Source organism: Thunnus albacares, chromosome 9 (assembly GCF_914725855.1).
Source record: "Thunnus albacares chromosome 9, fThuAlb1.1, whole genome shotgun sequence".
In the NCBI taxonomy this organism is placed as follows: Eukaryota; Metazoa; Chordata; class Actinopteri; order Scombriformes; family Scombridae; genus Thunnus; species Thunnus albacares.
In genome coordinates, this window is record NC_058114.1 from 22208783 (window position 1) to 22226741 (window position 17959).

Below are 17959 nucleotides of genomic sequence, written 5' to 3' on the forward strand. Positions count from 1 at the left end.
TGCAATTGAGGACAAAACATCTGCCCTGTGTCCATAGCCCACACACACAGCCTACACATACTAAAGAAAGAGAGACAGACTCACACAGTTAGATCATCTTATTTGGGTTGTGGCTACAGAAACAAAGCACTACAGAGACTGAGGAATAAAGAGAGCAGTGTCAGGATGAGATAAGGAATGAGTTTTTAAAAAACATCCATGTTTCCTGCTCCCAGACTGAACTCTGCTCTGAATGTGTCCTCATCAATGACTAATAGTGTGCGTGGTGTGAAAGCTAGTGACTAAGTGCTGATAACTCAGTGATACACACACATTGGAAAAACCTGAGAGGATTGAGTCACCTGCAACCTGCTGCTACATGAAGCCCACACAAACCCCATCAGTTTCTTTCTCTTTCACTCTTACGAAATAAACATCCAACTGGTGATTTGAGAGCTTGTGCAGCAAACCCTCACGATCTTGTAAAGAGCTGTGCAGTGTTTCTGTTGAGTGCCCCTTTGAAAGCCACTGAAGGGTTTGTTTGGGAAGGCAGTGCCCAAAGGCTGGATTTTGGTTGCAGCAGGGAGCCGTACTCTCCTGATGTGCCATTTGATCAGGTCATGCTGTCTTTCTCAGTACTTATCATTCATAGGCAGGGATGTGACTCAACCCCGGCCAGTGTGGCGGAGCTGCAGGCGTATCTGTGGACGATACAGCGTCTCTCTCAGGACCACGGGCACCAGATGTTATGTGTGACATGTCTGCCTGCTCTTTACCAGAGCCAGCTTGGCTTCCTTTCTCTACCTTTCTTCCACCCCTCCATCCCCTGGCTCTCTCTTTCTCTCTCGCTGCAGGTCATTGGGTTAGCCCAAGCTCCATGTCTAACAGAAATATGCTGAAAGGCCTCAGGTGCTTTCAAAAATAGCTTAATTCTTCTCATTTTCACTTTGTAGTAGTCGCTCTTCCTTTTGATTTTTAGTCCGTATGTGTTATTTTTGGTACTCAGATGTCGTTTTCTCTATCACCCAGCACACTTGAGACTACTTTTTTTTGGTTTACTTTCAAACTTCGCTTGTCCCTCTCTCTCTTTCAGAATTTGTCCTTCATTCACTCTTTCCCCTTGACCAGGGTTGAGTGACAGGCTGTCCAGGCCAAATGCAGAGGGGGTTCGTTTGAGAGGTGCTGCTGCTGAGTTTAAAGTACTTCCTCACTGTTAACAAGCTCATTGACAGCCAGGAATAAACACAGTCCTCACAGACACATGATGCCCTGTAGGAGTAGACGAGGAAGAGGAGAAGAAGGTGGGAGTCAGGCCAAGTTTCAATGTCAATCCTTTAATTAGAGGTTTAAATCTGATTAAATGTATGGATTTGAAATTTTACACACTCATAAATAAAAAATAGAGACCTTGTGAAGTGTAGAATTGATCAATAATGTCTACTAAAATAACTGATTGAGAACTTTTGGAATAATTTTAGATACTCTTAGACACTTTTTTTCTTGTGTTGACTTGATTGATTTGCATGAAATTTGAGCCAGAGGGGACTCAGATACATGTTACCTTTTTCTGCAAAGTCAGATCAGAACAATTTGGCCACCATGATGGAATGAAACTTTGATTTTGCTTTATGAATTTTAGTCTAATCAACCAAACTTTAATTTTGTTTCAGTTGTATTTTAAAGGTAGAGTCAGTGATTCTGGAGAAAGCTTGTTTAATACATCCATCCATTATCTTTACCGCTTATCCTCTAGAGGCTCACGGGGGAGCTGGAGCCAATCTCAGCTGAAAACTTACCACAGTGCAGTCAAATTCAACAAATATGTCCTCACAGTTTGCTAGCTGTCTGTTCTGTGTGTGCGCTGAAAAGAAATCCAGTGTTCATACACAGCCCTGGCTCTGTAAATGGGAAACAAACAAAGTGGCTCGGACCGAGACTCAGACAAAACACTGTTCCAGCCAATCAGCAGGGGGAGTTCATGCTCATGCACAGGACGGGGGAAGTCATCAGAGCAGCTGTCTGTGTGAGGACATGACAGTCTCTTGTCTCCAGGACCCGTTGAATGGTGGGGGAGAGCTGGCGAACTGGAGAGAGCGAGGCCGTGTCCAGTTCACATAGAAAATGTTTTCTCAAAGAACAGATATGTTTCTATTTTATTAAATGTATCAGTCCACGCTGAATCTGAGACAGTCTCACGGAGACCCCCTGGTTTGTTTACACTCTATTTGTTTACAGTCTGAGTCTGTCTCTGTCGCGTTTAGTGAAGAATAATCTAAGCAGGCAGCTGTTTAAATCACACAAATATCCATCTTGCATGATGATTATTTGGGTTGCCTATATTGGTTGGTCTGTCTTTGTTTTCACTCCAGTCTGAATTTGCACAGCATGTACTCAGTCTCAGTGATAGAGAGGATAATGTGTGTTTTGAATGTGCTCTGGGTTATAAATAATTTGTGATAACTGCATTCGTCATTTGTGTTTCTTTGTGTAGTGCTTGAGCTTGGTATTGTTTTTTCCTCTGAGTCCAGATGATTTGTTACACAGAACCGTCTGAGAAGTCGTCCATGGAAACTGTTTGGAAAAGGGCAGGCACTTTCAAAAAATACTTGGCAGGTGATTGGATGAACCACCTGTCCATCACCGTCTTTCACTGTCTTACCTTGCAAGGCAGCTGGATTCACAACGCTGATTGGTCCAAACCACCGGTGGTTTGGACACAAGAGCATAACTTGAAGCCTGAAGAGATGGATTGCTGTGTGATTTTGTAATGTCGTCCTCTGCCTTGCTTTAGTTTTATTCTTGGCAGTTTGTAACCTTGTGTTTCTCTTGTGTTGCTGTAGTCCTGCTCAGTCTGTATCCCCCTGCACATCTGTTCTGTGTTAAGTCTCATTAGCCTAAAACTGTTTGTTGCCTGCCACACCTTCGCTGTCTTCATGGTTAACCAATCCTTGTGTTCCCCTCCTTTTCCATTGCCTGCCCCACTCCAGCTGTGTCTTGTTCTGTGATTAGTTCCTTGTGTATTTGTATCTGTCTGTTCTTTGTCAGTATGTGGTCAATGTATCCCAGTTTTTGCAGCTGTTATTTTTTGCTCCTGTTTCAAGTCAGCCGGTTCTGTTTTTGTCTTCATCTGCCAGTAACGAGAGTCTGGTAAATAAAAAAATAATTTCTTCAGTTTCTTTCACCTGCCTGTTGTTTCAGCATTAAGGTCCACTTGCCTGCATAACCGTGACAGTTGTGCTCACAGGAGACGAAAATTTTTTACGCTCATGATAATGTGTGAGAGGAACAGAGGTGACTCTACAGCTGATGCATCATTGTGGATTCCGCCATATTTGTCTGTTGGTTGTTGCCTTGGTAATGCGTATCCATGAATTTAGGGGGTGGAGCTTCTGAAGGAGCACGTGGCAGGTGTGTCTTTGTTTGGGTATTAGTTTCAAATATCAACAATCTTTCTCCAGATTGACTGACTCTACCTTTAAGGAATAATTCAACATCGGCAGACAGTTAGATGAGAAGATTGATACCACTTCCATATCTGTCCGTAAAATATGAAGCTGGTGACAGGAGGCAGTTAGCTTAGCTTAAGATGAAGACTGGGAGCAGGGGGAAACAAAAATCCTGTCTCTGTCCAAAGTTTAAAAAAAAAAAAATCAGCCTACCGGCACCTCTCAGGCTCACAAATTAATTGTCATATCTCGTTTTTAATACATGTACATATACGAAAACCAAAATGTAAAAACAAGTTACAATTTTATGAGGGAATATGTGGCCTATTTCTTGGCTGTAAGCAATGGAGTCTTGTTGTCAACATGAGGTTTCCAGGTAACCAGCATTACAAAACACAATTTGTCCTTAAAAGTGTACAAGAGCATTTCTCAAATTGTCGAAATATTTCTTTAAAGTTGACATTTAGGGGGTATCACAGATGCCAAAAAAGCTAATTTTCCAATCCTGTGAGCGATAAAAATTGACATATATACTAATTTCCACAATATGAAGCATATATTGATTTACAACTCACAGAGAACCAGTCACATGACAGAAATAAAGGTATTTCTAATCAATCATATGGATAGCCCACTTCTGATCTACCAATCCAACATTTGAAAATGTTAAACTTTTTATCCAGTTTATACAAAACATAGCATGAATATTTAACCCATGATCAAAGCTATATATGAAACTCGAAGGACAGAACTCCCCATGCACAGCCAGTGTTTTCAGTCAGGTGCTGGTCAGTCACAGCAACATATAAGGTGAAAATCAAAATTAACCACCGCACAATGAGATGACTTTACTGTGATTTTATTAGGGGCAAACGTATCCAGTTTCTATATATGAAACTCTCAATTTACAGTAGGCCGTAATTATGAGACCCTTTGCACCTCATGGACTTACTCCGTCATCCTGTTTCTTTCATTTATTCTCCTGCCAACCTTTACCCTGATCTCCTTTTTTTGTACTCAAACAACCCAATTTTTCATACTTTTTTCCAATTCATGTCACTGTAGGTATTCTCTGTCCAACCTGACTAACCTTGCCCATGTGGACTCGCTAACACCTCTGCTACAACTCAGGATTTTCCTTGCAACATGGCTCTGCTGTCAACTACATGCAGTGTTCCCTCCCCACATCCCTTCCTCTGCAGTAGCTCTCTCTACCTAACTATGTATTCCTCTGCCTTCTCTACTTGTGCAAAGCCCGGGGGGACTAACTTGCACATCTGTGCATCCTCCCCTGTGTCACACTTCTCCTGGCACTGTAAACCTGTTCTCCTCCTGCTCCTTGTCCTCCTCATTTCCCCTCCTCTGCTATGTTTTCCCAGAGGGGTATCCTGCTCCGACCCTGTCACATGGGATCTTTATAACCAAAACCAAACATGGCCTCCCACTCTCAGGATGAACCAGATTTACTTTTCTTTGCATGGGATGTTTTCCTTGCATTCCTGCGCGGCTCCATTAAGCCTAATGAGCCCACGTTAGTCTACTTTAGCAATAGACATTTTCAGCTGCCAAAACAATAGCTAAGAAATAACGAGAGTTGTTTGTTTTCAATACCAGTCCACTGCAGCACAATGACGGTAAGCCTTCCATTTGACATCTTGCTTCTGTTCTTTCGACATGTACTTGCCTATTTGCGTTGCTAAATAAAGCAGAAAGTACTTTCTTCTCTCTTCTTCTCGCCAGTCGTCTCATATTCTGATTCTTTTTTTTCTGCTCTCTTTTCAGTTTATGGTTGCTCCCTACGCCTCTCTCTTGACCTCTTGAGCATCAGGAGTGTTGAGTGCAGGAGGTGCTCAGTAGGAAATCCAAACTCTTCTTTCATCCCTCATCGAGAGGAAGGGCCTGGGGCTTCAGAGAAGGACGCACAAAGGAACTGGATACCAGGGGCGATTTTACACTGTGGAAGCAGATATTGAAGGATCCCAAAAAATGCAACTAATCGTGGAGTTGTGGCTGTAAAATCATCCCGGGAGTATATGGGCACAAGAGGAAATGAGTAACTTCAGCATGTCCAGGGGTGACTCTGGGAAAGCCCAGTAAAACCCTGACTTCATCCCCTTATTCCCATATAGTCTCTTATATGCTGCACAGGGCAAAATGGCAGGAGAGAATAGCTATTCCTGCACTCCCAGGTCCTGCTTCATGCTGTTTTCACTGCACGCTGCCAGCCAAAGCAATTTGTCTGGCAAGCACTTAGCCAGTGTGGCGCAGTGGGCCACACGGGGCCAGTGGGGGTTTTGCAGCTCACCTCACACATTCTCCCTTTCTCTTTTTGTTCATTTTCCTCCATCACACATCTCCTTATCCATCCATCTCTCTCTGTCTTGGCTGGTAGTTATTTAAAATAGGACTCAGTAACAGTTTACCCAAGAAGGGGTATGTGTGTGTTCAGCTGGTTCTCCTCTATGGCATGCTGTAAATGCTGTTATCTGGGAACCATTGTCAGCGTGTTTGCGCACGTGTGTGTTTGTGTTTGTGTATGAAAGTGGGTGTGCATCTGTGTGTGTAAAGCATCCATCTGTCTCGGCAGGCAGCATCCCTTCTTGCAGCGTAGACCTTCCAAACACGCAGATAAGATGCAGCTGATGAAACAGTTTTTAGATCTCAGAGAGCGAGGGACACACATGTGGTCCATTATTGACCTTGAGTTTCTCATCCCTCTCTCCCCCCCTCTTGTTCACCAACTCCCTCTTTATTCTCCTCTCTGTCTTCTCTCTCCGTTCGCATTCGCTCACTCTCTATTTCTCTTCTTGTCTTCCCCTCTTTGTCTCATGTCTCTTACCAGGAGGTCGGGAGCTCACTGCTTTGAGAGACATTCCTGCAACTTGCAAATGGCCTTATTTTTATATCCTAAATAAATAGAGATGGTATTATACTGGTGACCTGACAAATAATAGTTATGCTGCTGGCTGCATTTAAGTGAGATACTGTATTGATTCCAGTAATAGCAAGCAAATAGCAAGCAGTCGCGAGTATTTCTAAGTGTTTGCTTTAATGTGTCTGCACTACCAGACACAGTAAGTGGTATCAGGGCCATTCAGGTAGTGTAAGGGGAGTGGGCCATCACAGAAAAATGTACTGAATACCTTTCTATGATTTGAAGCACTTAGACTGCAATATACTGTGGCAATGTCTTTTACAAAGGCATACAGAGTATCTATTTTTCTCAGTGCAACTTGGAGGATACGTGATGAATGTTCCCACATTATTAACAATTGAGTCTCCCATTCAGCATTTTTCATACATACACTAAAAAAACCCTGCATCTAAGAATTTGTCTGTCAGTGTCTTCAAACAAAGAGTGATAAACAGATTACTCAACTGTATCAGGAAAGAGACATGGGAAACAAGGAAACTATTGTTTATTTGCATTGGAAACAAAGAGAATTAACTCATCCCACTGGCAGTTTTCTCACTTGTTTTAGGGAAATCTAACACTCAACACTACATTGAATCCCTCAGAAGAATGAGTGCCTCCTTAGTGTAGACACAATCCTATATTTGGTGCATTTAAATGAAAGTGTACTGTATGTGTAGCTCACATAAATATTTTTGTCACATTCTCTTCTTCTTTCTGTTGTTCAATTTCTCTGGTTTGCTGTTTGTGTTGTCTTTGGCTCTGCAAATACTCTGTCTGCCATAATCCTCCATTTACCAGGCAGCACCAGTCTCTTCTCCTCTCTTCTCACCTCTCCTCTCCTCTCCTCTCCTCTCCTCTCTTCTCCTCTCCTCTCCTCTCCTCTCACCTTTTTCCAATTTAATCTTGTCTTTCAACAAATCACCCTTTTGTCCTCAGTGAAAGCATTCCATATGTCTTAAATTACTCTGTACCCCACAATCCTGACCTTTGTACCTCACACACAGCCTCTTTCATTTTCTCTAGAGCTTTGCTTGCCTTGGCCTGTAGGAAACCTTCCTTTTTCTGACTTCATAGGTGAAGGAACAAACTATGGTGGTTCATGTGAGTGCGATTACACATTGGGTGTGTCTCTGCAGGAAGTATGTCATGATGTGTTTTTACATCTACATGTTCCTTAAATAATAATCTCAGTATGATTGAATCTCCTTCTCTCTGTCTGCAGGACATGGATGAAATCCCACAGAGTCGAACATGCACGCACACACATAGACATAAATCAAGCTTCTTATTTGAAGGCAGACAGGTCGCATATTGATCTACAGTGTCTGTCTTTGTGGGTGTATTTCTGAGAGTGAAAAGCATATTTGAATTTTTTGGTAGCTTGTTTACCGGTACACATAAGTGTGTCTATGCTGTACCTGTTAGCCGGTGTAGAGAACACCCCCAGGATGATGTCCCTGCCGTGCATCCTGATGATGGGGCTGGTGGAGTGCAGCAGATTAAAGTAGAAGTGGGAATCACCAGGAACGGAGCAGTTTAGACGGGCCTTCAGGAACGATGTCCACTGCTTCTCCAGGACGCGTTGAGATCCACCTTGATCCCGTTTACACACGCGGGCCACACGCGACACCACCACCTGTGAGTAGTCAGGCACAGAGGAGCCGATGAAAGCATAGAAAATAAAGTTGACAGGCACATCATTGCCTACCGTACAAGCACAGCTCATATATAACTCAAATAATAAGCTGGGGAGTTAGGAAGTATTTCCAGAGTTTTGGGTTTCATCTTCAAAAAGGCATATCTAAAAGCTTTTTTCCACTCTAAGTTGATCTCTAAGACTCATTTGCATACTATTTGCAATGCGTGAACTCTGTTTTGACAGATCATTGTTTTATAATGGTAAATTTAATATCAATTATTCATGAAAATGTCATCTCAAAATTGCTTCTTTGAACACCCCCATCCACACAACGGTGATGCTGTTTAAGTATCCATTTACTTTGCTCTCTGTAAACATGTCAGAGCCAGAGACCTTGAATGCAAGAACATCTCCCCAAATGGGAATTGCTGATTTATTAGAAAAGTGGGTTTCCTGATGCTGATAATTTTTTCATAAAGATGCATCTCAAGCTCTGTAAGGGCAGGAAATACACAGTCAATATAAAAAAGGCTTTTCTCAGGTTAATATAGACATGAGTTGTTTACTCAGTTCGTGATTTGTTGGATTAGATATACAGAAAACAAATACCAGGATGAAAGGTCAGTGCAGCTGTGGGAAAAGAGTTGATATTGACACTCAAATAATAGCTACAGAGAACATATTAGTCCGGCATCTCCTTTCATGGCGTTGCACATTAAAGACACATTCACATATTCTTCTATGGTCCTTTTAAAAGACTCTCTGAATGGACCGGGACCAGCAGAGCTGAGTGTTCAGGAGGTGTGAGGACATGTTTTCATCACCTTCTCCAGGTAATTGAACTCCATGGCTATCTCTCTGAAGAAGAAGTAGATGTGAGGTCCCCACTCCACAGCGCTGACAAAATACGGTTCTGTATTGTGAGAGAGAGAAGAAGTGAGGGGGAGAAGCATGGAGAGAAAAGGTTTAATGAAATATAGATGGACCATGCATCATTCACTCCCACGACACCGAGGTAACACGAGGGCAGTGAGAAAGAGGCAGAGGCCATGCTTAATTTCATTACATGCTGAAAGGGGATTTCACACCAAACAATAAGCACATTATGGCCCCCTGACGTTTCTGGGAACTCGGTTTCACGCCATGCATTTTGGCGCTATTACACCCTGGACTGGCTACGACCTGTGTGTCTGATATTGTGTATTTTTTTACTGTCTCATTGTTGTTGTTCATTTTGACCGTGATATGGATGGTCCAGATTTAACTTTGACAGCTCCTTGTCCAGTAACCTGAACACAGAGTTGTCAGGCTGCTGACTCAGCCACTCTGCTACTGACACATGTATTGATCCTGCATGCTGCTAAGTGATGTGGACACACACTCAACCCATCAGACGCTGTGGACAACATCAACAACAGAAATGATTCTGATGAGAAGACATACTCTAATATTGCACCCATGCACCTACACTTGCTAAAAAAACACAAACAAACATACCTTAACAAGCATTAAAAAAGCACACATACACACAGATGAACACACATGTCTGTCGGTACCTCTGAACCACTTGGAGTCGTGCTTGACAGTGCGCAGAGCAGGACTGTCCCCAAGGCTACGGTAGATCACTGCATCAATGGCCAGGAAGTCTGTCACTGTGGCTGTAAACAGATTCCCCTCTGACACACGCACACACAGACGCACACACATAAACACATAAGTGAGTTGGACAGCCTGTCACAGAACAGTGTTGGTATTATTATAGTGAAGTTTAAATCTGATGACGTGAACAAAGCAGATAAATATAAACTGAAGAACCACAGTGGCTCAGTATTGTTGAGCATATGTAGCATATTCAGAGGTCACAACATTTAGACAACATCTAGAGGAGCAATTACACTCCTCAACGATATTCACTGCTGCAATCAACAGTATCACAAAATGAAAGGTGTGATAGCACATAGCGTCGCACCACCGTGCGATCCACATGAGGGCGAGGAAGTGAGGATCCAAACAAAAAGGTGCGTCTTACCTGCAAACAGAGCTACGTTGGCGTGTTTGGGATCATAAGGGCATCTTGCCATCCCACTGACTGTGTCTCCTACCATCTCCAGAGTGTCTCCCTGTTCGGAAACACACATACACACATACATGCATCAATCAGCAAACTCCCAACAATATGAATGCATCTACACAAGCATCATGAAAACAAGCCACAAGAGAATGGCAATTAGGGAGTGTTACCGTAAGTGCAAACTAATGATTCACTGGTGGCAATTAGGCACAGCAGCAACAACAAGAGAGTCACATACTCATGCATAAATAAAGCAGATAAACACACACACACACACACACACATAGACAAGACACATCTGGGTCCATACACCCACACAAGTTTCCAGCTCTCACAAACATACATGTATATACAGTAAAATCTCTGCCTGTCGGTGACACACACACGCATTCACAAACACACCGCATACTTAAAAGGTAGCCACAAGCACAACTACTTCGACTGCACAGTCTAATTCTCATCTACGGTTGGAAACGAAATAAATTATAGGTGTCATTTCATTAAAACACAGCTATAAATAAAACAGTAGCTAGCATCGCTAACTAGTCCCCAGAGAGACAGACAGCCTATCAGGCAGAGACAGGTGTGTTACACACTGTTGTAGTATGTCATTAGTGGCTGACAGATAATGGGCCAGGTATGTCTCAGTGTCCCACTGTTGTGCTGTATTTGAAATGTGAAAGACAGAAAATAACACTTATCTGAAAAAGCCTTTGATAACGAAAGCATTTTTTTTCCCACTCTCTCTTTCTCTCTCCAACTCCAACTGCCTTCATCCCTCATTTAATATTCCTGCAGAATGATGTGAAATCAGCCGAGCTGATGATTAATATTTATGTGTAGTTTTTCCTCCACAAGTTTGAAATTGTAACTGTAATTGAGCGTGACAGAGATTGGTTGGGAAGTGGAGCAAATTTAGCTGCACGATGAAGGATTCAGGTGAGTTCCTGCACAGTGTGACAAATGTGTTTTGTTTTTGACAGAGGAGGAAATATTTAGAAGGCACTGTGGCTAATTAGTTGAATCAGGCCAGTTGACACTTGTAGTTTGAACCCTGGTGACTCTTTAATTGTTCCCATTTTCTCCCCCAACTGGGGAGTTGCTTTGCTCTCTTAACACAAGCAAAGAAACAAGTCACATCTTCACCCTGTACTCTCTGAATATCGGCCTCTTCCTCTTCTCACCTCTTTGTGTTCTTCTTGATTATCCGTCTCTGACTCTCAACGATAACAAGCTCGGCAGACCACAAAGTTTAACCACTGAGAAATAACAACTGTTGTATCTTAGGAAAACAAGGCACTGAAACTGCCAGACAACAAGGATAAATAACTCCTGGGGAGGAAGTCAACGCCGCCTCGAGTGCTGAACAAACAACTCTTATCACGCAGTAAATTTTCACCTGAACAGACTACTAATTGTGTTTTGGAAGCGGGGACTCTCTTCTGGAAAAAATAGATAAGCCATTTATCAATGACGTCAACAGACATAGTGCAAGGATGGACCACTTGCAGGTTTTGGACACAAAGAGCTGTGCCACCAGCGTGTTTAGTCTTTACTTACAGTGTAGTTGGCACATAGTGGGTTGAAGGCGTTGGTCCCACATACAAACAGGCCTCCGTGTCTGCTGAGCAACACCTTCATGAAATTACGGCATTCATCCTGGAGGTAAAGAGAAAAATAGAGAAAGAGAGACTTTAATCATGCAGGAGGGATACAATTGAAGAGAATAAAGGCAGAATGAAGAACTGGGTTTACTTTTTGGAGACTGATTATCCAAACCGCTTGGTGAAATGAAGCTTTTCAGTTGCCTGATGTGTGGAATTATCACACCATTAACGCTGTCAATCATATTGATATAGTCTGGATGCAGCCCGCAGAGACTTTAAGTGTCTACCCTCTTCACACATGCACACACACTCACACAGCTGTTGATTGACAGACAGTAATCCAAACCAGCCTCAGGATTTTAAAACAAACAGCAAATTCAAAGCTAATTTCGTCACCACAAGGCTTCAAACTACATCAAGCTAAATGACAAAATAAACCTGAGTCACAGTTCCCTTCCACTGTGCTCATTCTTTGAAATGAAAAGTCGTTTAAGAACCACATGACTTAATAGCTGCTTTTGCCCCACAGTGTCAAATAGTAATGAATGTTGGTGTAGTGAAATGGAGAAAAATGACTTTCAAGTTAATCTCCTGCCTTGACAAAAGTATAGCCTGTCAGTGTGTTTGTAGTGGAAATTACTAAACATATGCAACCTCTGACATACACTTTACACGGCTGTGATTATCACAGAGTTCTGCACCTACAGCACAGTATGGACATTTTGTTATTTTCTCTGACCATATTTTTTACCAGCTTTTCACACTATTTACAAAGAATGGCACAAATTTATACCATGGACTGAGATGAAAGGGAATTGAATGATTACCGGAAAATACAGAGGAAAAAGCTGATGACAATTTGTATGCGAAAGAGTTTGAGGTTGGTAGATTTTGAGGCAGTGGTTCCAACCATTATTTGGCATGTGACCCCTTAAAATGAACAAATAGTGAACTCTCAATACAGGTTATGTCTTTAGTGTGGACATGACCAGTTCAACCAAAGATGGATGTCTCCTCAGATTGTTTGATTTGAAGGATTTTTTATAAACAGACAAGATAAATGTTTTCAATATTTCACAAGAAAAAACTAAAATTCTTTTCTGACCCCTCAGATTTATCTTGGGTCCCACTGGGGGAGTCTTGACCAATTTTATAGGAACCACTGTCTCAAGGACCAAAAGGTAAAATGAAAAAAAACAAACAAAGAAAAACAAACATTTTTTCCAGATGTATTCAACCTACATTCCAGCCATGACCTTTGACTCTGAAAGCCAAAAAGTACAGTGGTTTGCCTTTGCAGGGCCCAGTCAGCCACCTGTATGTGTGTTTGCAGAGTGAATGGTGATGTACAGTAGATCGCTGGCGGACAACAGCCAGAAACCCCTTCCCCCAAACTACTGGTGTCCCAGCCAGGATGGCACCAGCTCAGCCACACACACACACACACGCAGACACACGCAAACACATGCACACACAGCAGATGGGGTCTACTTCAAGACCACTACCCGCATTATGTCATCGGAAAGAAAAGTAGGACTGGAGCAGAAGCGGTGGTGGTGGTGATAGTGGGAATGTCAAATGACACTATGTACGTGTGTGTGTGTGTGTGTGTGTGTGTGTGAAGAGATCAGAGGGAAAGCAGGGATATAAGAGACTAGTGAGTGTTATTCCAGATGCTCCACCCTGCACCCCTCCACTCTTCCACCTTTCCACTTCACTCCCTGCAGGGTTCTCATTTTTCAACAGCAAAAAAACAGCAAAGACGGAAGTGTTTTCATGTGTGGGTGTACAGTGTGTGTGTGTGTGTGTGTGTGTATGTGTTGGGTGCAGGGGTAGTGTCAAATGCGAGGTGTAAATTTCGAATGGCGCAGCACTATGTGACAAATTGAGGAGTGACAGCGACAGTATATGAGTGTGTGTCACTCCCCCCACATGCGGCATGTGTTCATGTGTGTCTAGTACATATATCTCTGCGTGCGTGTGTGTGTTTGTGTGTGTGTATCTGCATATCACAGCACAGATGCATGCTCATGTGTGAGAATCATTTGCATGCTGTTTGTCGGTGGGGTTACAGTCTGTCAGCTCGGTCAGAGCTGTAATCACAAAGCCAGATGAAGCACTCTTAATAACAGCCCAGTCCCACTGCCAGCATCGCAGAGAGGGGAGTAAATGCTTAAAAGAGCCAAACCACTGCACAAATGTAAGCGTTTGGCAGTGTTATTCTGTATAAAATGAAACATTTCACTACTACAGGACAAAAATATGGGGTTAGGTCCTTTGTTGAAATACAATGACTCAGTTTTGATTTCCTTTTGCACTTTAAAGATATCGTCAAAATTCATCCCCTGCTGCATACATGCATTACATTAACCCTTATTCATCTATTCCAGGAAGCAATTTGGCACTCCCAGGTATGGGTCTGTCTTTATTCAAAGCCCAATTCAGTCAGCAGGATTATGGTTTCACTGTGGTTTCCACATTAAAAAACACAAACCAATTATAGAGGATCAAGCAGTGAATCACTGAATTAAACAATTATATAAATCCAAATGCTGTACATCCTGATGCCTCCTTCTTCTCCCCCCTGCCTCCTCTCTTCTCTGCGCTCCCTCGCTCCCTAGGCAGAATCCAGACAAAACGCCACCTGTGCTGGCTGGCAAGCCTTCCCGAGACCCAGACGACTGCAGCCCTCCTCCTCCTCCTCCTCCTCCTTCCTCCTCCTCCTCCTCATGCTCCTGCTCTTCTTACTGACAGTGGCAGAGCTGCATGGGCTCTGAAAAATGAATCTGCAGCACAGATGAATTACACAGGAGCACGCACCTCAGCGCAAATATGGACGTAGTTGTGAATGGAAGGGGGGATTTAAGAACGAGAGAGAGGTTGTGGAAAGATGGGGAGAGACGTGTGTGTGTCTGTGAGCATGTGTGCAAATTTGTATCTGCATCGATATAAACCGGACGCTATGCAGGCAGCAGACTTTTAATCAGTCTCTTGCTCTTAAAATAGATATTCGCCAGCCTTGTTCTACTCTGCAGATGTTGGCCGAGCAAGTGCATTCCTCCCCTTTGCGATTCTCGGCACGGATACAAACATTTTCCTTAGATACACTGTTCCGTACATAAAAACACGCATATCTAAAAGCATTCATACATACACACATTAATAAAAGTGATCAAACGCACACACACACATTAAATGGGGTTCTCCGTTGCTACAACATATCTGCTCAAAACAACCTGCAGCAGTCAGACTCCATTAAAACTGAGGAGTCTCCACCTTCTGCATCTGCTTTTCATCTATTTCCCGGAACTCAACCTTTCGTCTGAGATGATAAACAGTCTCTTCATTTGGCCTCAATGTTTGTTGTAATGACAAGGCTTTATCCCAAAAACCCTAACAAACATGCTGTTTCACCTCCAGCTACAATCAGCATTCCTGTGTTTGGTCTCACCAAGATACAAAACAGGTCCGTACGTCGTAAAATCTTTTTGCTAATTTTACTGCTTCGGGAGCAACTGCAGCATTTTTCATACTCCAATAAAATATAATAAGTTATCATCATGACCTGCTTTAGTAATGTTCGTACAATTGGAGCCATCTAAGGCAGTACATCAGGCGGTCGTATTTAGCAAGCTGCTAAATCTCCAAAGTTTCCATTACATGCCTGGCTGGTCCCCTGATGTTAGCGACCAGGGAGAAGAGAACGTTGCTCTGCCAAGAGCCGCCATTGAGCCAGAACTCTCCCACACACACACACACACACACACACACACACGTACTGTATACATAATACACAATTACACAAAGGTTTGGCGAGCCCTCTTCTCCACTCATTAACAACAGGCCTGTCATTTCCAGAAAAATCCCTGACGCACAATTTTGACTGAAAACAGAGTGACTCTACATGACAAGAAGAAAATGTGTGTGTGTGTGTGTGTGTGTGTGTGTTGTTTGTGCACATGTGGGCGGAGGATAAATTAACAGCGGTACCAAATTAGCAGCAATGTGCTGTTCTGAGTGCTGCGGTCTTACTCAGCATGTTAAAGCTAATCCGTGTCCCTATGCAACCCTTCGTCTCTGTTTGATGGTAATTCTGACTGAAGACACCACAGGCCACAAACAAACATCAGACACCAGAGTGAAGGAGAGAGGGGGAGAAAGTGAGATAATAGAGATACCGTAGGAGGAAAAAATAGAGAGAGAGAGACAGAAAGGAAGCAACCGAGAAAACCAGAGAGTTTATCCAGGCCAGTCAGCCATGTGGCAGCCTCAGCGGTGGAGCCGACCTGCAGCAAGACCTACAGATCGAGGGGTCAGCTGAGCTCCGCTCCCTGGTGGAAACATACACACACACCGTTCAGTCCTTGACCACAACACTTAACCTGAATCACCCTAGGACAGATTTGAGTCTGACAACCTGCTGAGAAAATGATGGCTAATTGTCCTATTAAGAGTATAAAATCACTTTCTGGAAGTGATTCATAAATGTGATAGCATATGCTAGCTGGTGGGGAAATTTGCTTTTTGGGAATATAATGTATGGAGAAAAGAAGGCTATGCACACTTGGTCCACTGCAAATATTTGATGATAAAGCCAAGCTTTCGGTCAATCCTAGAGCTTATAATGACTTCATATCTATGCTTTGTCGGGTAAGTACACATGGGAAAAGCAGTTAACAGCTGTAGTACCAAAGTCCATATACATAGGGAACTCCACAAACAATGGATCACAAAAACTGAGTATCAGTCAACACAGAAAACGATTGGGAAATCAAAAAGTAGTAAAAGGGAAGGAAATATTGCAGAAACATCAAGAAAAACATTTAGTGTTTTTTAGAGTCGAGCAACATTTGCTTTGATCAAGATCTAATGTCTGAGAGCTTGGTTTTATCATTCATTTTCACTGGATAAGTATTCAGAGCCTCCCTGTCTTCATATTCAATGTATCTGGCATTCTAGCACTTTAGCATTGTGTAATGAGTGTGATGATTGATTCATAAGTACTACTTTTGGGGGAATATAGTGATGGGATGCTGTGAAATATACATTAAAGGTTGAGCTTAATTCAGTTTTAGTTATGTAAAATCAGCACAGATTTAAAAATAAACATCACACATTTAGCATCAGAAGGCATATTAACTAGATACTTTATACATATGAAGCATCCATTACAAGGAATGAAAGTGAATCTACATGTGGTTTTTTTTCGAATTGATTAATTTTGGAGCCAAAACACGGCTGTGAAACCCTATCTTCTGACAGTTCTGGTTTTATCTCAGTTGGACGATTGAAAACCCAGAGCTCCTCCGAGAGCACGATCAAAGCAGTATTGATCAAATATCTCGCTAAGTGCTGCTTATAACGACGCCCAACCGCTCTTTAAAGGTGCTCTATATGGGATTGCCTTCGTTTGCATGTACAGTACATCCCACACCGCCATGGCCTGATGTGTTGGCACAGAGCCACCTCTGAGAAATGTCTCATCCACTATCTCTTGCTCTGTTTTTTTTTTTTTTTTCATAGGAAGAGAAAGGTAAGGGGAGAGAATGACAGACAGAGACAATGAAAAGGGCAAATACATGAGAGATAAAAAGAAACAGCGGAAAGCAGAGGACAAAGGAAAATATGCAGAGAATATGCAGATTGAGTGACAGCGAGACCGGCTGTTGCATTCATCAACAATCGTTTGGTCAACACGGGAGAATAAAAAAGGCGAACGAATTAGGATATTGAATTTTCAGCCTAATTAGTGAGAATACTATGTCCTTTGTGATCAACCAAGCGGAAACATTTAATTACAAAACCAATTATGAGGTGGCGAATGTATCACATCTGACACGACCATCCCTGAAGCAGAACAGGACATTTTCAGGAGGTGAAGTGGAGGAGAGGGCGGCAACACAGAAAATCACAGTCTGACAGATGTGTTTGTCGAGGATTTCTTCTTAATCGTGTTCATGTATGTGTGGGAGAGAGCAGATAAAAAAAGACAATCAAAATCATGAATATGTATGAACATACTGTATATATAATGTATATGAGAGTTGTTGATCCCACCCACATGTATGTAAGAACCTGCACGATGCATTTGTGTGTGCCAGAAAGTCTGTTCTTTTGTTAAATATGCAGTCGGCCCAGTCGACCTTCAACATGATGATCAAAACAGCAACAGAGGGAAACAGAACCTGTAGCAATCCAATGAACTCCGATACAAAAGCCCTGCAGTAAAAAAAAAATCTATACTGATACTGTGATATAAAATTCAATTGAATTTGGTTATCATAACATAAAGATACATCT

The 17959-nt window shown here is 42.5% G+C and overlaps 1 protein-coding gene across 1 annotated transcript in view; it reads right to left on the minus strand.

The window, feature by feature from the left end:
• The window catches only part of sema6bb (sema domain, transmembrane domain (TM), and cytoplasmic domain, (semaphorin) 6Bb), a 126638-nt gene that overhangs the window by 37429 nt on the left and 71250 nt on the right, over window positions 1–17959 (minus strand). The window contains exons 6-10 of the mRNA XM_044362155.1: window positions 11613–11711; window positions 10011–10101; window positions 9538–9657; window positions 8806–8894; window positions 7761–7978 (exon numbers count right to left, since the gene is read on the minus strand). Coding sequence (XP_044218090.1) covers window positions 7761–7978; window positions 8806–8894; window positions 9538–9657; window positions 10011–10101; window positions 11613–11711 — 617 coding nt within the window. The remainder of the gene's footprint in view (window positions 1–7760; window positions 7979–8805; window positions 8895–9537; window positions 9658–10010; window positions 10102–11612; window positions 11712–17959) is intronic.